General features: G+C 42.1%; 2 protein-coding genes across 7 annotated transcripts in view; one reads left to right on the top strand and one right to left on the bottom strand.

The window, feature by feature from the left end:
• The window catches only part of Pmca (plasma membrane calcium-transporting ATPase 2), an 87,564-nt gene extending 67,552 nt beyond the window's left edge, over positions 1 to 20,012 (top strand). For 2 of the 6 annotated variants that reach the window (XR_011732129.1, XR_011732133.1), the window contains one exon: positions 9,139 to 9,279. Coding sequence is in view for 4 of the 6 variants with exons in the window: in XM_071778711.1 (XP_071634812.1) it covers positions 1,345 to 1,695 (351 nt within the window). In the remaining 2 variants the exon portion in view is untranslated. Of the gene's footprint in view, positions 1 to 1,344; positions 3,588 to 9,138 lie in introns of those variants that run through there. The other 4 variants (XM_071778714.1, XM_071778712.1, XM_071778713.1 and 1 more) reach the window with 3 other exon arrangements.
• Rrp42 (exosome complex component Rrp42) lies at positions 19,998 to 22,795 on the bottom strand. The gene is made up of 6 exons (XM_071778774.1): positions 22,542 to 22,795; positions 21,594 to 21,793; positions 21,359 to 21,524; positions 21,089 to 21,283; positions 20,732 to 20,887; positions 19,998 to 20,637 (listed from the first exon to the last, which is right to left on the bottom strand). Exons 1-6 carry the CDS (start codon positions 22,596 to 22,598, stop codon positions 20,533 to 20,535), a joined length of 879 nt encoding a protein of 292 aa, XP_071634875.1. The 5' UTR covers positions 22,599 to 22,795; the 3' UTR covers positions 19,998 to 20,532.
• Positions 22,796 to 22,798: the final 3 nt, after the last annotated feature.

Genomic DNA, 22,798 nt, shown 5'->3' with positions numbered 1-22,798 from the left:
ATTAGATGCGCGGTTCGAACTTGTAGAAAGAAGAAAGAATAAGAAACCACTCAACATAATTAACCATAATTAATGATACACAACTTAATTTAATTTACGTCATGTGGAAATTTTAAAATTGCGAATCGCGCGATTTTCACGAGAGCCCTTCGGGAATACCGAGGAAATGTCTCACTGACAGCGCGCGTTTAGAAGAGCGAGAAGAGTCCTAACACCGGTGAGAAGACGCGACACCATAATCAATCAAATCCGACTACTCTCACAGCCACACTGATTACTTGCGCAAACATCAGCATTTCAATGAGACAAACCGACGAGAATGTGTCACCCTTAACCCTCAAGCTCGCGTTTCGCGTGAGAAACGGACGGAGCAAGGACTTTGTGTTGATCTTTAATTGGTACGATGGAAAATATTGGTGCGGAAAAATACAGCTAAAAGAAATCAGCTGTGAAAAATATATAGAGTTAGAAGGTTTATAAAATATAAGATTTGATATTTTTGTAATAAAGAAAGATAAGACTTTTAGATATGAATTTTCATAACTTTCATATTTCGGCGACGTAAGTAACACAAGTGATATAAATAAGTAATATAAATAAAGATTTTATTTTAAACATATAAATATATATTTTATTCTAATATAAATATATATTTATATTTAATTAATAATTACGAGATTATGTACGAGATATTTATTTTGGACACAGTTGTAGGCATACCTTGTAGCATAACATTTGTTACATTGCTTGGCATACCCTGTAGCATAACATTTGTTACATTATAAACTACGTAAAAATATGCAGATTATAATTTAATGTTATTATATTCGATTCTGAATGAATATCTTAAAATGACCATCTGACATAAAATCGTACCAGTTAAGATTTATTAGTATTAAAATAATATGCATTTGCCAAATGTATTATTTGGATAGAAAATTGTGAGAATCCGTAAAAAGATTTCTGAAATTTCTCAAGCTACTCTATTCGATAACAAATATAATTGATATATCTCACAAAAAATAATTAGACATGCAATATTAGCGTAAGAATTAATCATTCATGAGAGAGAGAGAGAGAGCCAAGATATTTTTAAATAATTTCGTTACACATATCCTGGTATCCTCGAGAAAATAATTAATTCTTACGCGACAATATTGCTGCTGACAATTAATCGATTAGTTCAACTCGAGTTTCGAACTAAACGCGCGTCCGCGTCGCAAAGAATGAAGCGATTCGAAGCGAGAAGCGAATGTGTGGCGCTTGAGGGTTGAAGAAGTGGTTTACGCGCGATCCGATCGTTCCACCCTGTTGTAACCATTATGTTATCCTTTACTCTTGAAGGTGATAGGTGGCGAGTTGCAGGAACGTTTGATACCGGTACCCTACAGCAAGAGTTCGACAGACCAAGCTGTAAGCGCTCCTCTCTCTTGCTCTATCTTTTCTTTCTCTTTCTCTCTATCTCTTACTTTCTCTCTTTCTCTTTTTATTTCTGTCTCGATCTCTTCCTTTTCGCTCTCTGTGTCACTCGCCAGTTTGCTCGCTCGCAGCTGTCTTTTGATCCCTTTGCTTATACACGCTTCTTATTCTATCGATCGTCTCTCTCCTTCCTTCCCTTTGCCTATTCATCTCACCCTTCTCTTCTTTCCTTTTCCTTTCTTTTGCATAAAACAAATATCCAAGAGCGGAGTATGATAATTTGTAAGGTCCACTTTGTACCTAAAAGTGAGATCTTGGAAATTGCAAATTTATCCCGTTCTACATCTCTCGCTCCTCTCCGGATCTCTTCTTCTTCTCTCTTCTTTCCCTCTGTCGTGATCTTTTCTGTTTATCTATCTCTACGTATACTTCCCGCTTTCTACTTTATACTGTTCTACAATAGGATAATATTACGGCTTGTACTACTGGACCGGGCAGCCTTTCCTGCCCTCGACGACAGTACGAAGGAAAGGTACATGTCCATGTGTTAATCCTTGACGTCCCAAGCTTGTTCGATATTTAAAGCGCGGCAAGGATTAGCGATTTTCGTGCCTATACTCTGCGCCATTGTTGCTTGTAGGGGCTTTCGTTGGCATATGGCAATAATTTATTTTTTTTTCTATATTTATTTCTCACATAGAGAGCTACTGCCGCCGCAAAGACGCCGCTGAAATTGCGAGATTCTTCACACGAGGAATCTCCCAAAATGAACGAGGGCGATCTCTTGATGAGCCTAATACGATTTTTCATATTACGCTAACTAAAGACGTTAGAATGCTTTTCGCCAAATCTCAAGTCAGCCCTCTGGTGGTACAAGTCCGTCACTTCCTACTCTGTTGTTCTAAATTCCGAACTATCGTTCACCCCCGCAAAACTCGGTGTCCTGTGTAATCGTGACTTTACATCGTGTACTCGTCGTGTGTCTGTATTCTCATTTCCACTTTTCTGCTTTCATCCCAACCCCCGCCCCTCCCCCTTGTCCTCGTTCGGATCGTTCATCAGGGATCGAGACCGTTGTCGCTTTAACTCGATTCTCGCTGCGGTACCACGAACGTGAACAATTTTTCTCCGCGTCCGTTGCGTCGAGAATCGAGAACTCGATGGGTCTCGATCCCTATCACGAACCCGCATTTTGCGCAATTATTCCCATGACCCCCTCTTCCCTCTCGCTTCCTCCGCTGCACCCCCGGTCCTGAAAAAAAGGAATCGCCGCGTCGAGTGAAAGCCGACGAGAGGCGCTCGCGGACCCCGCTAGAAAGGCCGAGTTGATCTTTAATTTAATGTATATTATGCATTTAGGATGACTTGCGTTTTAGGTCTCCTTGCGCGCGATCACACCGAGATACCGATCACACGTTTACCGTCTTTTGCATGACAGAGACGCGATGCCAGAGAGCGATGCGAATCTTACACGCGAATCTGTGGCGTTTGTAAAAAGAAAAAAAAAAGAATTGCGTGTGACGTTCGCTTCTACCCTGACTGTTGCTTACCGTGTCGCTGCAAATTAAGTGTGTAGCATATGTGCAGATACGCCGGTAATAGTGTTGCATTGTGGCCGCGGCTGCGTATCTCGTATTTGCGATCGCCTGAGAACCTTGCACGTTGCTTTCGTTGTGCATCTTGCGTCGCGAGCGACGATGTCAGTTCGTCGCATAGAGCTTCGACCCCTATCCGATATTAACTCTTTTGCCACTCTTTTAACAATTCTCATCGAACTTTGAGTGAAGCGAATTAAACCCCGATTGAACGCTGTCCTTGCTTGCTTGCGCAGTTTACACATTGCGTCACGTTATATCTCGCAACGTGTATCCCTAGCATAAATATGTATTTACAATCGGAAATTAAGATCGGCTTCGTCCCGAATTCATATTTCGATGCTACAGACGCGCAGAAGAATTCGTTTATAAATTGCAGGATGTTTCTTTGCGATTAGCATCGAAAGATGAACTCGCCGAAGCGTGTTCAGAATCTCAATTTCTGGTTTCGATTTATTATATTAATCTAGTTCTTTCAACTTAATCGAGCGAGAAGATTCTCGATTGAATTCTACATCGCCATATGATCTAATCGATCGCTACATGAACTGAGAAAACACTTACATTACAAAATCTCTGTCAAAATTAAAATATATAGGCGTAATTAATTAATGAATATAACCGAATTGTGGTTGGCGAGTAGATTTCATCGCAACTGTGAGGTTCTCCAGCGACGAGAGACCGCGCGGACATCCTACGCATTTCTTTCTTTTCTTCTTCACCGGAGTGTCTTCTTTTCACATAAATTCATGATTTTTCCCTTTACGGTATCTCCTCTACCCTAGAAGACCCTTCAGACACTCGACGAAGATCGATGGAACGTTTGTTATGCTGCCGATCAATCGGTCAATTGACTTTCCGGTAACGCCACGATCTAAAAAAAATACGATCTGAGAAACACGAGCTAAATTCGAATCTCTCGTGACAGGAGAGATACGAAGGAAAACGTACGAGACGAAAATTTGTCCGACGAGAAAGGTGACAAAATCACACGGTTTGCTTGCTTCACTTCTATGCTATCGCAGCAAGTGAATATGTCATCCATGTTCGACGAGCGGAAATTGTAAACGATTTCCACAAGTTGGAGCAATTGATATTCGCGAGTCATTGAACCGGCAATGCGACGTAGTTTTTCCGGATATACGAGTCAACGAATTTCAAAACGGAAGATACAACAAATAAATTTCATCCTATCCGGAAACTGCCACTTTCTGTACTCTCCATTTCCGTCTTCTTTTTCTATCCTTCTTTTTCTCTTTCTTTCTCGCTCTCAGCTCTTCCGTTTCTCTCTCTCTCTCTCTCTCTCTCTCTCTCTCTCTCTCTCTCTCTCTCCCCCCCCATTCTCTCCTTAACCGCCCTGTCCTGGAAACCCATCCACGTGATACTCGAAACGACATATCGCCTTTTTCCGTCGAGAGAGTCGTCGTCCGTTGCGATACGTATAATCGGCAGTGCGCATTACTTGGCGTAGCGTGCATGTTATTCCAAGCCAGACGCAAAAGAGAGCAGATACGTATTTAGCGCGCGTGCCGAGGGCCCCGGGCCCAAGGGGGGTCCGAGGTATAACTCTTCGGGAGTCTGTAGCTGGGCCACCGTCGCCGTCGCCGCTGCTAGCCGTCGTCACCGCTGCCGCCGCGGAAATGCCGCGGTGATAACAACCTTCGCATCGCGTAAGTATCCCTCTTCTGAATGTTGTGTGTCAGCGAATCTATCTAATAGCGTGCCCGTTAAATCGGGCGAGAGACACGTGCGAGAGCACGCACGTGTGACGTGCACCATCCAGCGATCGTCGAGCCTGGGGGGGGGGGGGGGGAACTCAAGAGAAAACGAACGGAAGAAAGGAAGCAAGGGATAACGGAGGGTTTTCCGTTTTAACCCCCGCCCTCGCTCCGCTGTCGACCGTAAGGCGGCTGTTTTGGGAAAATCGTCTTCGAAAAAAAACGGTAGTCGAATTCACTCTAACGAAGATAACGTTTGCCGGGCACGCGAACTTGCATGTAAGCTAATCGCAGTCTAGATCCTGCTCCACTTTCTCTTTTTTCTTTTCTTTCATTTTCTTTTTTTTTCTTTTCATTTTTCTCTAGTATTGTACATACGGGCTGCCTTAACGTGTTGCTCTTACTTGCTGTGATGCTCGATATTTTCCTCGCGCTGCTTGCCGTAGCTCCTTTCTGCTCTGTGATGATTCTGCCTGGTCTGCTATGTACATACTCTCTCTGTCTTTCTCTCTCACGTACACGTATATGGAAACGTCGATGAAGAACCGCCATACAGAGTGCATCCTGTTTCTTTCTGGCGTCACGGACGTATGTTGCCAGGATTAGTTAAACGGAGGAAACGCGTGTCTCGGCGACCACGTGCTTATATCACGTGGTCCTCGAGATAGGAAATGACCGCCGCGGGATGGACCGTCGAACGGTGAGTCGTGCCCCTCGTTGCGCTTGCGAGTAGAGATTCGGAATCCCAGCAAGAAGATAGAGGGTCTTATCGGATAAACAGATACGAGTCCTCGACAGAGAGACGAGACACGTTCCATCAGAGTCTGGCAGCATTCCACTGCGTCGCTTAGGACACACGCTTAGAACGGCGTATTCTCGATTAATTCGCGACATTATCGTTTATCGGCGAAAATAAATGTGCATACATGCATAGGGTGGAGCTAAGAGGTAAGAGCTTTTATTCGATCTTCTGCGTTTCGCATCATTCACTCGTCGGCGTGTCACCGTTAAATTTGCGTCCTAAACCGTCCTAATGATTCCCCACGATGTGTTTGTCTGACCAGCTTACGAGCTTTCCACTGTCGCGGTGAAGAATTGTCCGCGCGCGTTGCATTCGGCGTGCAAGTAAAAAAAGCCGCGTGTCGGTCACAGTAGAAGAATCTTCGCTATGGTCAGCCGTTTGCAGTAAAAAGTGAAATGGTTTGTCAGCCGCGTGCGTATAGTAGAAAATTTTTATATATAATAAAGTGACCGCATAGAAAAAGCAACACTGATCAACCATTGGTCGCGAGATAAATTATTGGTTCGGATTTTTTGATATCATCCCGTTGAATGAAGGTCTCAATGTTACATTTATTCGAGGAAAGATGCATTTTGCGACATTGAAAATTCAGCTCGTCGAGATTGACTGCCCATGCTACTAAAAATTTTTTAAGACACTTGTAAATATAAATCTTATAAACATACAAAAACTTGTTACGTAGACGTGTTAAATTAGTTTAATACGCAAGAATAATGATTGGAACCCTCGATTCAAGAATTTTCCGGCTTTACTGAAGAAGTGAACATAACGTGCTTTCCCATACCTCTATGTGTCGCGTTGCTTAATTAAGTGGAAGTCCAGACTCTACTCTTGTTGGCTCTCCACTCCTCTCGCTTTCTTTGTCTTACTGTCTGTCTCTCTCTCTCTCTTTCTCTATCTGTCTATCTGTTCTGTCTTTATCTTGACGCTTTTCTATCTTTCCTCTTCTCTTTCTCCTTTCTCTCAATCGTTAAGGCTTCTCCGAAGCTGCGAGAGAAACAGAAGACGCACTCTGTATGACCGCACAAAAATTGTCGCGCATTGATCCGTCCCGCGTTCTTCGGCGCTATGACCAGCCTCGGCGACGACTTTCTCGAAGTAATTTCCGTTATATCTCGATGATAATTGTAAATACGTAAAAAAGCAATCGGTTAAAATTTATCGTGCATGAATATCAATTTCTTCGAAGGCAATTTGAAGTTGACGATTGTAAAGATTTCTGGCGCTGTTACAGCATTTAATTTTTCGTTTCTCTCAACTCAATATATCTGCGCGTTTGCGTCACAAATTTTTGCACGAATATGTTTGCTACGTGACCGTAACTTCGAGGAAAATTGATTCTTCGGGCGCTGGGAATCCGTCGCCGGATTGCGCGACGCGGATCGCACACGCGACGCTTCTCGATCGCCGTGATGGACTGTAAATTATTATGGCCGCGCATGTGACCAGCCGCGTAAATTCAGCTTGGCGATCTGTCGCGTATTCGCATTATAGAAAAGGGCGCAATCGTTTTTCTTTTTTTTTTCTGTCTTTCTTTTCCTTTCTCACTCGTCTCGAACTCGAGTGCTGGCAGCAGCTTCCGCAGTTTCTCAAGCCGTCGGCAACACGCAGAAATAGATTGCCGAGAGTCGAGTGTGAATATATCCTTTTTTTTCCGTCGAACTTTTTTTTAGTCTCTCTGAGATGACTATAGTGTCGATGGATGCATGCGGTGTTGCGCGGCAAGTTGCAAGCACAGTTGCAGAGCGGCGACGTCGGTACACACGGTGCATCTCTTTGCAGGCCGCATTCGTTCATTCGAATTGCGAGGTACTCGAGTAAAAGCGGAACGATCAGCGAACGTTACTCGGGACGAGTCTGCAAAAGTGGTAATCGGCAATAGGAATGTATTTTCCTCGACGAGTTCAAGGTCGATTTCTCCTTGGTGAAAATTTCAACGATTGATTTAATCGACCAACGAAGTGCCGTAAACTAATTGAAGTAAATTCTTTTGGACGTTCTCTTACCTGGTGTTTATTGTTTAAAAAAAATATTGCAAGGGCACTTGGCTTTTCTCGATCGTCGAGTAATTAGTACGCAGTTGACGCACGATGGACCGAAAGATTTCCAAATTTAATTACTCGACAATCGCTTTGAAATTTTCGCTAAGAACGGATCGACCATCATTGATTCCCACATTTGCGAAGCTCCACAGGATGTCTTGAGTTATCAAAATTGAAGCTAGGAGAGTGATATACAGTGTCTCGCAGACTTAACATTTTGCGGACGGGGGATAGAGATATTTTATATATTTAAAATCTCTAAACGAGAGAAGCGGGAATCAAGTCGCACGTGCGTTATTACGCTGGGCGGTAAGGCGCTACCGATACCGGTAAGGTGCTCTTTGTTTTATTTTTATTATAGTTATACTTTTTTACGGGACATTCGTGTAAGCGCATAAAAATAGCAATAGCGAGCTTAATCTCGCGTTTAACGGAAAAGACACGCCCGTCCTCAATATGTTAAGTTAATCTTCAGCGCCTTTCACACACGATCGGAGAATCACGAGGGGGAATATCGGTCTCTCCTCCCCCTCTCTCTCACTCTCTCGAAGTAAGTATGCCGAAAATCGCTAAGATCCTCACGAACACGCAGCCCTTATGAACCTCACTCTCTCCTATCAGCCATACCGACGCAGCTGCTCCGAACTTTGTGTTCTAACAATGCCTTGTTCCGCAGGGCGATTCCAAAAAAGCCCCGCTAGTTCTGTAATATCTTGTGCCAATCGCTGCTTTCTGTCTTGTTTCTACGTATTTACGTATCTTAAATGGCGGGATGCAAAGCGAATGGGGGTCTCATGGTGAATCGGGTAAAATAGCAAAAGAAAGAAAAAAAAAAAAGAAAAGAAAAAACGCTGATTGGACTAAATCTGATCTGAATAAGAATTCAACAAACTGGAAAGTTAATTAGTGCGGGCTGAATTAACTTAAAGGTGAGTCCGGTAAGCGAATTTTTCATTCCAGACGCGATTCATCCTCCGATTCCATTCCCCCGCCGTTGCTATAAATATAAATATCTGTATAGGATCTCCCAAGACTGGCGCGTTATCCTTTAACGGAAGCCACCTCGACGTGTTTGGAGTCGACTTTTCTCTCCCTAAAACTCTAAGAGATAATTGAACGATAGCGAAAACTTAATTTCAGACAGGAGCTGATCTCGTGATCAAAATTCTCGGGGAAAGAATGTCGACTCCAAAGTGATAGAGGACGCATTCGGGTAAGACGTAAGGGCGACAGTCTTGCGGACAGTCCTCATCTTATACGTATCCATTGTGCATATATGTGCGCAAACACCCACGCACACACATATGCGCGCACATATATACACAGTGTGTGTGTCGCGGCGTTATGAATCTCGCCTGAACGTTTTCTCTCTATCTTCGAGTGCGTGTGTCGGCAGCCTGCAACTTGCTGTTGCGTGTGCCTCTCATTCATCATCATCATAATCGGCGACCGCCGCCGCCGTCGCCGTCGCTGTCGCCGTCGCCGGCGGTGCCGATCGTCCCAACCCCCCCTCCCCCATGAGACCAGACTGATCCGACCGGTACCGGCTTTCCAATTTGCAGATTCGCGTAGTGAACGCATTTCGGCAGGGCCTAGATACGCGCTACGGCGAGCACAGCAGCACCACCCTGGCGGAGGTACTGAGGAAGCAGTCGTCCCTGAGCAAACGACTCTCGCAGACGAGCAGCATCGAGTACGCCGACAACATACCGGACGAGCTCACCATACCGGAGATTGACGTCGAGAGGCTCTCGAGTCACAGTCACACCGAGACTGCCGTTTAGAGACGACGCCGCCGCGTCGTCAGTAGCGACGCCTACTACCACTACGAGTACGCCGACGACGACGACGACGACGTCTTCGCCACTCTCCCGCGCCCGTCGTCTCCCCGTGGCCGTCGATCGCTCGCAAAGAGAGCAGGGAGCTCACAGAACGAGGGGGGAGGGACCGAGAGAAAGAATGTAGGAGAGAGAGGAGGTACGGGGAGAGAGGAGGAACGGAGCGGAGGGTCCATTCACGGTTGATAACGAGAATGGGGGGGAGGGGTCGGCATCGTGGTTGAGAGGAATCGGGGGTCACCCCTTTCTTCCTCTCTCGCGACGAGGACGACCGCTCCGACGCGCCCCGAAGCCGTTCCGGGGGGACCGACCGGTCGTCGCTGCCGGATCCGCCGAGATCCGCGTGAGAGACATCAATTATAAATATTACCCCAAAGAAACGCACCACTGCCTCTCCCATACGCAGTTCAGTTGTTACATACGCCTCCCTTACGTTTCCTCACCGTACCACCTTGCGTCTCTTTTTGTGTTTCTCTCTTATCGCATGTGTGTATGTGTATGTGTGTGTGTGTGTGTGCGCGCGCGCGCGGGGGTGTTTGTTGCGTGTGTATGTGCGTGTATGTTCGTGGAATCCTTTCGTTCTTTGACGCACCGCTGTGTGGAAGAAGCGCGACGACGGCCGCACGAAGGGAGACACGGAAGGGAAGGAAAAGAGAGGAGAAAAGAGGAATATAGAGGTGGTTAAAAGAGGGGGGGAGAGAGAGAGAGAGAAAGAGAGAAAGAGAAAGAGAGAGAAGAGAGAGAGGGAGGAAAAGAGAAAAAGAGAAAGATTCGAGGTCGAGTTTTGAAGATATGTAGATATGTAAGATACAGTTGGTACCCTTAAGTTGGTACAAAATTTGTTCTTGACTCTTCTTCTTTCTTATCTTCATCTCTTCGTTGCTTCTACCTCCAACTTCTTGGTTCTCTCTTTCTTCTTCTTTCCCGTCGCGTGAAATTTTTCTCTCTCTCTTGTTCTCGCTCTTTTCCTTGCGTTTTATATCTATCTGTTCCTCTTGTTCTCTTTTTCTCTCCCTTTCTTCTCGTATTAATATATTGTTATTTCTCAGATGATTACCATCTCTCTCTCTCTCTCTCTCTGTCTCTCTTTCTCTCTCTTTCTCTTTCTTTCCCTCCCACCCAGAGAGAGATCTCTCTCCTTTTCTCCTTCTTTCCTCCCTTTCGCGACTTTTTCTCTTTCCCTTTGTCGCTCTCCCGATCTCTCTCTTACGCGCGACTTAAGGATGATCTAGTCACTAGTTTGTATTATTCTAATACTTCCGTGAATATACTTTGCACTGGGGGTGCCTTACCGAGAGAAGAGAGTTTGAGGAAGGAGGACAAAAGCGAGGAAAAAAAAACGGGTGTGTGTAAATGCAATTTGTTTTCTAGCGTTACCGTTGCGATAAACGAGAAGAAGAGAAAGAAACGATCCTGCGGGGAGGAAGGGGGGAGGGTAAAGGAATATTATCGCGAAGTCGCACCGATTCTTCTTCTTTGCCGAAAGATTGCAGATCACGGAATCGATCGCCACAACATTGCCATTATTACGCTTAAATCGATACGAAGATCCTGATAGTAAAGGCGTAATCACACACGGGGGGAAAGGAGAGAAAGATCGAGGGACGACGGTCGCGCGGAAACCGGGCAAATGGGCGATAATACTTACGATCGCATTTAAGGACTGACGAACTGTTTCAATCGCTTCAATCGCTGAGGGACCTAAAGCGACCTAAACGGGAGCGGGGTAGTTCCACTCCGTCTCTCCCGGGTACGCCGGAAAAAGAAGGGGTGGGGGAAAGAAAAAAAAATAGCGAGAAAAACCAAGATTTTCGTTCATCCTGTGACTACGATGTTATTCTCAGGACCTATCGATTCCGTGTACGAAGCGCGTAAATATACATATATATACATAAATATACATATATACATAAAGAGAGATATATTATATATAAATATAATTATAAATATCATTATCACACAAGAGGAGATATAGTTCGTATCTCGCGATTGCGACGAAACGTGTTTCTTCACGGCCGCACGAGGACAAAAGAAGAAGGGGGGAAAAAGAAGGGATGGCAGGAGGGGGAAAAGGGGTTATAGAATTCCGCGATCACTCGATTACCGCGCGATTAATAATCGAGAATCGCCGTCGCCCACCGGACCCCGATGTAAAAAACGTTGGCAATATGGGTTATTATTATACTTCGTCGTGTAAGTTTTACGTTTTTAAGTGCAAGACCGCTGCCAAATAATAGAGAATAGCGTGTAACGTGTGTACGAAGTTACATCTCCATGAAGTCAGTAGCCGTATTTTGTAGTTCTAGCTTATCGTTCATTTCTCAAGCGCTCTTTCGCGAGAGAGAAAGAGAGAGACAAAGAAAGAAAGAGAGAGAGAGAGAGAGGGGAGGGAGAAAAAAGAAAGAGAAAGAGAAAGGGAGAGAGGGAAAAGAGGAAAAGAGGGAACAGACCAGAGAAGATAGAAAAATGACAAGAAGCAGGAGCACACAAAAGTACGTTAAGCGAAAAGGGAAAGGAAAGAAAAATAAAAACGTTTTCGAGTCTTCGAAGTACCTAAGTCAAGTTATTACGCCGTCATCGGTTATATTACGAGAATTAACGATGAAAAAGATAAAAAAAGAGTATAAGTAAAGGCAGAGTTCTCTTTAGGTCCGTAAAATATATATACACATATACAATAGGACTTCTCTCTCTCGTTTGAAAAAGGCTTTAAGAGGCCTATTTATTGCACCTTATTCTAGTCTTAAGCACTCTATATGCCTTACACTGCCAAATAATAAAGACGCGTATTGTTACATATACCTTTGTGTTACACACACACACACGCACACGAACACAGACATACACACATACACACTCACACATGCATACACATACAAACGTGCACCATCGCTGTTCGTCCTTGCCATCGTCGTGGCCGTCACGACGCCGTCTTGTCGCGCTCGTCCTCGTCTAACACACCTGCCGTCGCGACATTCTCGCCGCCTCGTACTTCGACCTTTGCGAATTTCTTTCGGATCACTGCAATTTAGGCCCGCGTCGTTTTACCTCCCTTTACTTTCGCGCTTAAGACATGCACAAGATGAACGAGTTTTACGCTAATTAATTTCGCGCGAGGAGATCTCGATCAAGCGAATCCCCGAGGAGAAGACGTAGCGCTAAACTTGAACGACCGTACCTCCATAATTCGCGAAATTCCTATCACGACGCCTGGTTCTCCAGGCGAGAAGGTTTATTCAAATCTGACGAGTAAAGACGTGGAGATGTCTGAAAGACATACAAAAAAGACCGACGCGAAAGGCTCAAGATGTCTTTCGGAGTTCTCGTTTTTAACGAAGTCAAATTATAAAACAATTTTGCGACACCGCGGGTTCACTGCGGGTTTAATATGCACACAGATTGGTCGATCGTCCCTGATCCGATTTCGTTTATTCAATTTCTTTCTGGTTCAGAGATAAATATCGCGAGTGAGGATTCGAAAAGAAGAAAAGGAACAAACGACGTTTGATTATGACTCGAGATCAAATCCTCGATATATACATACATATACAAATGACATATAACTATACACACACGTAGGCACATCTATCTTTGCATATATATACACACACACACACACATATTTCCCATTTTTCGCGATCGCGTCATTTTGCCATTGTCAACCTCCGTTTCCGTTTCCTTGTTCGCTCATCATCAGCCGAGAGTCGCGTAAGTCATCCCGTCCCTTATTAACTGAGAAGAGCATCGAGAATATTTTTATGCGCCATTAACGCGTTTCTTATATTGTATCTATGTACTTAAAGAAAAAACGCATTTCTCTCGCGCAGTGTATTAAAAAATAATTAAAAAAAAGTATCGCGTAGCTGTACCTCCGACGATTATGTCTTAACGCGGTTTAACTAACGAAGACAAACGACTTACGCTGCGATAGCTGGAGGGTCGTTTTACGGGACGATCCCGATTGGGAGAGAATATACAGGATATGTTTATCCGGGATCCTCGACTTTAATTTTAACGACAGCAAGTTCTTCGACGGACTCACAGTCCTTTCGCCTTTCGGGAAAGAATCGTTATATATATTTCTCTATATTTTTCTTTTAAACAACTCGATTATTAAACCTCGAATGAAATAAAATCTACTCGAAAATAATTAAAAAATAATATTTTGTTATTCGCTCGCATTGTGGATTATTAATTTTTAGCAACAATTTCTCAATCGTTTTCTTCATTCGATTGGTATAACGATGAAAAGTTCGAGTTGCGATTTTTAAATAAAACGGGAGAAATAATCCTCGGTTCCGCGATATTTCGGTTGAGAAAGGATTCACTGTGGATTTATAAGATCGAGAAATCCGTCGTTAAAGTTAAAGCTCAAGATCGAGGCTTCCCTGCGAGTCGCACAGCTAACACGACGCGAGAAACCGGTGTCGACCAGATTGTTTCGCATCGCCAGAGTTTATATTCTTGTCCGTGTGTGTCGATATATACATAATAAGGATTTATTTGTAAGCGAATATAATTCTCTCACCGTTTCCGAGCCTTGTAAATCCGCCAGAGCTGCTGGAAAGTTCTAAGATCAGCGTGCTTTCACTTCTTCACCTTCTTCTCACTTTCGTAGGCTTTCGGGCAGGAAAAGGAAATAAAGGATAACAAAAAAAAAATAAACCGTCGATGTATCCGTTGTCGTTCGAGACGACCGATATCGATACTCAAATCGGCTCCGCCGGCCGTCGTCCGCACGCGCGTTTTTTTTTTCCTCAGATATTATAGGCGATATTGTTAATTGTAATAATAGAAACGCGAGTGCGGATCGCGGATGAACCCTGGTTTGCTCTGATTCTCAGGCCCGGTTGCATCCAACTCTCGCGTGCGTGATCATCACTCTTTATAATCCGTTCTCCCCCTTCAGAAAAAAAAAGAAAGAAAATATTAACGAGGAGAAGGGCAATCGAGAATGCAATTAATATTCCACTATCTTATCCGGACATAACGCGGTTTCTCTCGTATTTCCACCCTTGATTTGAAACGACAGACGAAATGGGAGACAAACGAGATCGAGATGCAACCGGGCGACTCATTGTCAGTGGTGCAACGTCGAGCGATGCACTCGCGGCTCGCGGCCGTTCGCCGTTCGGCCGACTCGAATTCCTCGAATTCAACGTCCGCGGAGATTCGGCGTCGTGCGACGCGATGTTAACCCGCTGGCGGTTCGCCTCCACCGCGAGAGAACGGGTGTTCTTCATAGTTCCACTTCCGGTTTGCAGCGGAGATTGTTGCGAAGATCACCGGCTGGCGCCGGTGCGTTAATTGCGCTGCGGTTGTTGCGTAATAAATGGTCCCCTTCGTGTGTGCGTGTGTGTGTACATCTCTTCCGAGCTGCGTTTCTCGAACAATCGTTCGTTAAAAAGATATATATATATATATAAAAGAAATGTTCCTTTCTTCTCGCTCGCTCGAATAAAAACTCTGAATTTTCTGTAAATAGCGATTAAGTATATATAAAAACAAAATAGTACGCTTCCCTAGAAAGTATAGTTATATATCGAGCACGCGATTTGGATTTTCGAAGGAGCCAACGGGTTAATATCGCGTGCCACGATCCGCGAAATAAATCTCACGGATAATTCTCTCAGGATCTTGTTAACGCACGCGCTTCGCGGTTGGTTTTTTTCTTTTTTTTTTTCATTTTTTTGTAATTGATGCGACGCTCACTTCTCTCAGACGGTAGCGTGAACGATTCGCAAGAATCCTTGCCGGAAATGAGAGGAGACGTCCGGATTCCTCGCGGCGTCGGGAATGTCTTTCTCTCTCTTTCTCTCACATTTCACGCTACCGTGTCTCACGTACGAAGGAAAGTATAAGGATCGACTTTCGAGAAATTCGCCGCGCCAAGCGTGACATGTTGTACAGCAATCGCACGCATTATCAGCTACGATTTAATTCATTGTTGTAAGTCATTTACATTTACCTCTGCGTCGGTGTTTAATCGTCTGATACGGTAAATGCGCGCGCGGATTAAATTATCGGCTACCTGTAAGGGTAAATAGGGGGAGTTGAAATGCTTTCGATAACAATAATGTATCTTAATAAACGTTGATGATCGTTTTACAGACATTGAACATATATTTCTTCCGTACTAGGACACACTTATCGAGATCACTGTCGCGTTCAATCGGTTTACTCGGCGGGTCCGGGTATCCTCAATAAAACGATATAGATAATCGGTTGTGCCGAATTGAAATTGATCGCGCTGAAGGGGGCAAGGACCGCGCGCGTACTTACGCATTTACCTCGTTTTCGCATTTTTCAATTCGCGGCCGAAGGGTCGGCGCGAGGCTGATGGCGAAGCTAACGAGAAGCGGAATGGGAATCGCGAGATTAATCCGAGCAGCGCACTCGGAACAGCCGTCTCGCATACAACCGATTTCTTTTTACTTTTTCTTTTCCTCCAAATGTACCTCGACATTTGGCGCGTACACGTACGATATATATCACATCCGTGCCTATATATGTATAATATATGTACAGATGCAGGTATATTCGCACCTACCGCTACTTATATAGCGGCTTTGAGCTCGAGGCGGAACTCGAGATCATTTCAGTTCCGGTCGCCGGTTGCATGTTTAATCAGGGCGGAAAGAAAACGCGAGTATGCGAAGAGAGGCTGTAAGGGAGCTTGTTTAGATGAGCGACAGGAGAAAAAAGAAGCGAGATATGCTTATGTGATGGACACGTGCAGTAACGACATGCCCGCTGTGCGATTACTGAGAATTTGTTTGTAGCTCTCGGGGATCTCTGTTGTTATCTAATTTTACGGGGTACGGCGAGGGATCGTCTCGTGTCGCCGATTGTAAAATTACTTAATTAATTAAAGTAAGCAGCGAGTAACACACAACATTATTTATTGCGGTTAAAGTGTGGTGAATTTTAGGGAAGTTATGCTACTACGTTTCGCCGAGTGCAAGATAAGAGTTAATAATAAAGAGGAGGAGAGAGGAGATAAAAAAAAAACAGAAAAAAAGGAGGATTTGTTTCTCACGTGCAATCAATTAACCGAGTGTGAGAGAGCGACACTTATATATAATAATCATATGGACATTAAAATTAAAATAGCGGTAATGAGTGTGGGAAGAATTAAACTGGATTTTGAACTTGCGAAAGTCTAATTAAACGTTAAATAAATAAAGTACACGATTATTCACAGCTGTCGAACGAGAGTGTGAATCGATTCTCTTTTTTTTTCTTTTTTTTTCTTTAGTTCGTTCACCGCTACCGCTTTCGATCTGCACTTTTTCGAATAGTCGTTTTTTTCCATATCCATCGCCATCCGTCGTTTTACTTTCGCATTAGACGCGCACAAGAAGTTGAGATAGTTTTTAATGCACCGATTTTTCAGTCGTTCAGGTTCCATGATCTACGCGCGAAGAAGATACACGAGAAGTATATCTCGAACGAAGATTAGGTCCAGACGTTGCTGGACACAATTTAGCAAATTATATACATACATATATATACATATACACATATATATGTATATATATGTGTGTATAAGTAATTATAAATAAAAATATAGGTATACATATGAATGCGAATATAAATATGAACATAAACGCAACTATAAATATGAACATATGAATATATAAATATAAATACGAATATACATACATGAACATAAATATATAAATACAAAGACAAATGCAAATATAAATAATATAAATACAATTATCAATATAAATTAGTTATAAATACATACACAATTATCTTATAAATATAAAAAGTCGTCCCGTTGTAATTAATGCAGTGAAATATTTCGCATTAAATGTAATCGGGACACATTTTTTTCCTCCATATATATAGTATCGTTATCGAAGCACATAAAATACAAAGCATGCTGTATTTCGCTTAATGTAGGAAATATTTTACAGCATTCATTAAAATGGGTTACTCTGTATCTATAGGATATCTTAGAAGCCACGTACCCCTCGTTTGAAACCTCGTTATCTCGAAATCGTTAATCACGCAATTGTGTGTCGTCGAAAATTAAAGAATTTTGGCGAATTAGGCTTCGAGAAAATGTACATACCTTAATAATATATATATAAATCGTGTTGCTCGGCCCAACGTTCGGTGAATTTTAACAGAGAGATATTTTATTTAGAAGCCCAGTCGCGCCAAAATTATTTAATGCTGCAAATCAAAAAGAGATCAAAGTTCAGTCAACTTGAAAAATCCGACTGCATTTTAATGTCATCGAGTGCGCATCTCTTCCGAGGCACCCAATAGGCCAATATGAATATATATATATATGTATATATTCATGTAATGCGCGCGGAGTAACACGTAAATAACGTAGCTAGCTTTAATAACGTACTTAAGAAACCGATAAACTGATTTTCGAGATTATGCTTAAATATTGCCTCCTCTCGGAGGTACATGCAATTACTCTCATATTGATAATTTCATAATAATCATTGATAAATTGCGATTTAGAATAGCGATTGACCTTCGTGAAGCGACCGATGCTTCAAAAAATTCGAGATTTAGGTTCGTCCAAGCTTAAATTTTATATAGCGGCAGATGATTGACACGTTGATTACTATATTATTGCATTATCGCGGTCCCTGGCGTTATTCCTTCAAGGAATTCGACTGTCTTACTTTTCCGGCGATTATCCCGCTCTTTAAATCGCGAATCCGATCGTGTTCCAATTTTTCTAATCCGACAAAGTACCTTCGTTCCGCCTGGAATCAGCGTGTTAATGACACAACGTGTGTTAACGTCTTGACGATAGTAATCCGCGAGTTCACTTATTGTTAGCGTAGCTTAAGGTTTAGTTTGTTATTAGAAATGAGGGGCGAGATAGTGTTCCACACGCTATCGATCCTTATTTGTTACTTATTAAATAAGCTTCGACGGTAGACAATGTAAAAATGTAACAGAAACGACGAGGGGATGCCGAGAGACAAACTTCCACCGATGCATATATACATGTGCGTAAATGCATGGCCTCGTAAGTGGTCCTTCTCCATTGTAGATCTCCGATTAAAACAAATCTAACGCGCAAGGCGCGATTTTAGGTGCGCAAGCGACGTATTTGAGTCATTTTTTATTTGCGAAAGGACGCGAACAATATTTCAAGACGATATTACTGCTCAAGTAAAAAAATATCCATTTTATGAATTATTTTAAATTATTTTTAATGATTTAACATATATTTGTCGGATATTTCTTTTTTTATTGTTATTCTATTATTTTAAATTAAATTTTTTATTCCTATATCTAATTTAATATCTACCTGCGAATAAACTTGATGTATAGCTTATTCATTGTAGATTAAAAATTGAGCATTCTCTCGCAAAGCCGACACACTTCCACTCTTTAAAAACTCAAGATCTTGTTCATAAAAACTGTGACTGGGCGTTTCATAATTTACTTATGGTAATCAGAGTTTCCGACTTAAATGCGCCGCGCGATGCAATGACGAATGCATTCATCTCCAACGTTATTTTACACGCAAAAGTAATTTCGCGTCGATGGCCATGCAAAAATGCGATCCTCGGTCCTCGTCACGTTCAATTGTTTTCAATTTACGAACGAGAGTTAGAGAGAAAGAAAGAAAGAGAGAATGTGTGTGTGAAAGGGAGGTTCCTACATGTCGCTTGACGATGTCACCGCTGTTAAAATCGGACGTCCGATTTTCTCGGAAGCTCGCTCGGAAGCAACAATGATATTAAATATATATATATTATATATATATATATATATATATACGTTGACGAACTTGTAACTACACACACGATTATACACACTAGAGAACGATTCTATTATCTTGTAAGAATTACTTATGCTAGGACCTCTGTACAAACTATTAACAAATCCGTAAGAGGAAGAAAAAAAACGCTGTGTATAAGAACAGAAATATTTATAAGAAACTAAAAGAAAAGATATCTTTCACTACTTTCAGCACTACTTTCAACATAATCATTGTAATAGCCACTCTATTTAAAGATCGTTAAAAAAAAAAGAGAGAAGAAATGAAACAACGGATTTCGTTATCACAGTTCGAGCTTCGTGCGAATTTTCCCGCTTCCCTGCCCATTATATAACGAACTGACTTCATGGAGGATATTTATACGACCGTAAGAATATCCTACTGTAAAACACACACAAAGGAATGCTATTGAAATAATCGCGTCAGAAATTATTTTTCTCAATGTTAATTCTTGTGGACGAGAAGGCGTTACTTTCTGTACATTCGCTGGTCAAGCCGATTTCATCGCGCGCGCGCGCGTCATTTATCGACTTTGATTGTCGAGTACTCAATTATCCGCCTGTCGAGATATAATCAAAGCAAGCGGATGATGTTTAGGATCAAAGAACAAATTGTCGAACACGTCCCGGGCGCGACGCGAGTTTTTCATATAAAAAAAAACCTTTAAAAAAATAAGAAAACGCCATACAGAGTCGGTAAATGAGCGCTGTTAAACTTCAGAGTCCGAAATTATCGAAGTTTTAAGAGATTTTTATGTACTTGCCCGAATTAGAAGACGGGACAATTATTATTGAATTAAAAAATAATAGTATATAGTTGAAATCTATACACATGTCTCTAGTATCATTTATTTGACTGATTCATTGCTCTACCATTACACATACACATATCTTTCACAACGCCTCATGAGAATTTTTTTTCAAAGTCCGTAATAATTTCCAAATTATGCTTTGCAAAGTTACACACACACACACAAATACACACATACATACACAATTAATTACTGAATATTGTTACACTGTAGTAAAAAGTATGCTCTCGCAGTTTTATATGTAGAATTTTGCAAGTATGAAAAACACTCTACGAGTTTAGAAAAATTTCACGCAATTTTAGCATTCGTACTAACACTAAATCTTTTCAAAGAAATGTAGTGTGTAGTACACATGTGTATCTCTGGAAGACAACCAGCAGGCCCCCCCCCTAAAAATAACACAGTTGCATCGTAACATTAGAAGTTATATAAATAACGAGAAACACTGCGCAACTTAACAAGAACACAATTAAGAATCTAAAAAAATATATATTTGTATCATCTGAAGTCCGTGACAACGTCCACGCGCGCGTTATTATCTAAGAAAGCCAAATATAGGTTTCGTTTGGCCGAGCTTATTTTCCTCCTCCAATCCTTTCATAAGTGTTTCGTTTAGCTTGAGGCCGATATCCTTTCCAACCTGTAAAATCGAAAATCCAGATTCAAAGGCAAATCCTGAATAGTTCGCCTTCAACCACAGCGTGTAATAATCAATATACAGATACTGTTATTACCTGCAACATCTTAATCAAGGTACTAGGCAGCAAGCTACCGTATCCCAGCTTGACCACGGATGTCACCTTGCCATTCGGCATCACGGACATGAGGATACTAGCCGCACTGCAGGATTCTTCTTCCAACGTTGGATCTATCACGAAATTGTCTCCAATCTGTTAGAGGAAAGGTTTTTTTTCAGCGTACAAATTAACATTTTTATTAATTAAACACTGAGTCTTAATTGCCGAAAATGTACAAAGTAATTAATAAAAAGTTACAAAAATAAGAAAAAATCGTATCTTTTTTTATAGAAAACAATCTGCTACCATATCAACTCATTTATTTTATAATAATGATTAAAGATTATTGCATACCTTGCATACTGTTACTACCAACGGATAATTCGTAACATCCAGCTTGATACAGTCGTAAGGATCGTCCGACACCTGAATATCCGGCTCGCCACCGTCGAGCATTGCTGTGATCACCCTCGGAATTTCAGTATTGTACAACGCCGCCTTCACCGCAGCACCCACAGCGTCGAATAGATTTCCGCCGCATTGAAGGATCTGGAAAGGTGAAGGAGCAATGAAGCAGACTTCTAAGCGCGGTCGTATCCATTCGTATCGTCCGACAGTACTTACCAAGATGTCCACGTACATTTTCCAACACTTCTTATGAGGTATTATACACAGCTGTTTCAAATCGAAGGCATCTGGCGTCTGATAAGCCATGGAAAGGACGTTACTTATCTCGGTCGCCAAATCGTCCCCGCCTTTGCCTTCGAATGCCGGTGTAGCGTTAGCGGAGCTGGAAAAGACAATCAAAAGTAAATCACTCAACGTTAATCGAGAATCCGAGCCTAAGACGCATACGTACCAGTCTACGAAAAAGTCTAATTTGCCCTCATTTGGTCTTTCGGCATACGGCGTGTCGATCTCCAGTTTCACGCCGACCAATACATCCGTGATGTTGCCTATGCGTAATCTCGCTGATCCGTGCGCATGCTTCATCAACCTAGTTTCGATCTCAATAGAACGATACTGATACCTGGATCGACCGTCATTTCTTAGGTCAAGCTGAAATTAACAAATCAATTGTTACAATGTATAAGATACTCAATAAGTAAAATGTTAGCAATATGCTGGTAGATTCGAGCAGAACAGATTGGCATAAACTACATTAAGCTTATATTCTGCCAGAAACCATTTATCATTTTGTAATCATTTAACCCTTTCGAGACTCCAGATACACATATATGTACCATCAAGTTTAAATTCAGGACTAAAGTTTAAAACAAAAATGAAAAACTTTTTTAATTCTTATTTTGTAAATATCCTTTTTACACATGTCTAATGGTTCATATAAGTACGAAAAAATACTAATGCACATAAAATACTGTGCATATAAAGACACAAAAAAGTGTCCCACCGTCTTGAAAGGGTTAAATCATACATTCCATGTCAATGATTACTAAATGACAGATTCCAATTGGTTCTCGCAACCAATCTGTCATTATATTCTTTTAATATATTCTGTTACATTTCTGCTAAGATTCTACTGACAAAATTTGTAGCAGGCACAAAATCTATTATCGAGATTCGATTAACCGGGTATAGAAACAAGCTAATAGAAAAATATTTTTTGAACATAAATTTTTATTTATAATAATCTCTGAAGTTGCCTAAAATGCAACAATTAATAAATCGGAGGTAATTATTAGTGTTCAAAGAATAAATACTGGCGAATACGGAAGCGTGCACGTCGGATCGTCGGAAACAATTAACACGTGCACGCTATGCACGTGTTGTTGACGGATATACTCACGTCGACTCCATGCATAATAAACGTCTTCTCGCCCAAACTCAAGGGAGTCTCGGCCATCTCGTAGAAACTGACTTTCTCGATATAACGTCTATTCTAACTCGGAAACACGATCATGAATGTGGAGTACTTGTTATGTTTATACTGCTGTAACAGGGCAACGTAACCTCACTTTTAGGAAAACTCGCATCAGCGTGAGTCGACTCTCGCTATCGCAGCGACAACGAGCGACCGCGTTTGGTCCGTTTTTCAGGGCGACT

Source organism: Temnothorax longispinosus, chromosome 5, assembly GCF_030848805.1.
Source record: "Temnothorax longispinosus isolate EJ_2023e chromosome 5, Tlon_JGU_v1, whole genome shotgun sequence".
Lineage (NCBI taxonomy): Eukaryota > Metazoa > Arthropoda > Insecta > Hymenoptera > Formicidae > Temnothorax > Temnothorax longispinosus.
This window is presented reverse-complemented; position numbering and strand designations above follow the sequence as displayed.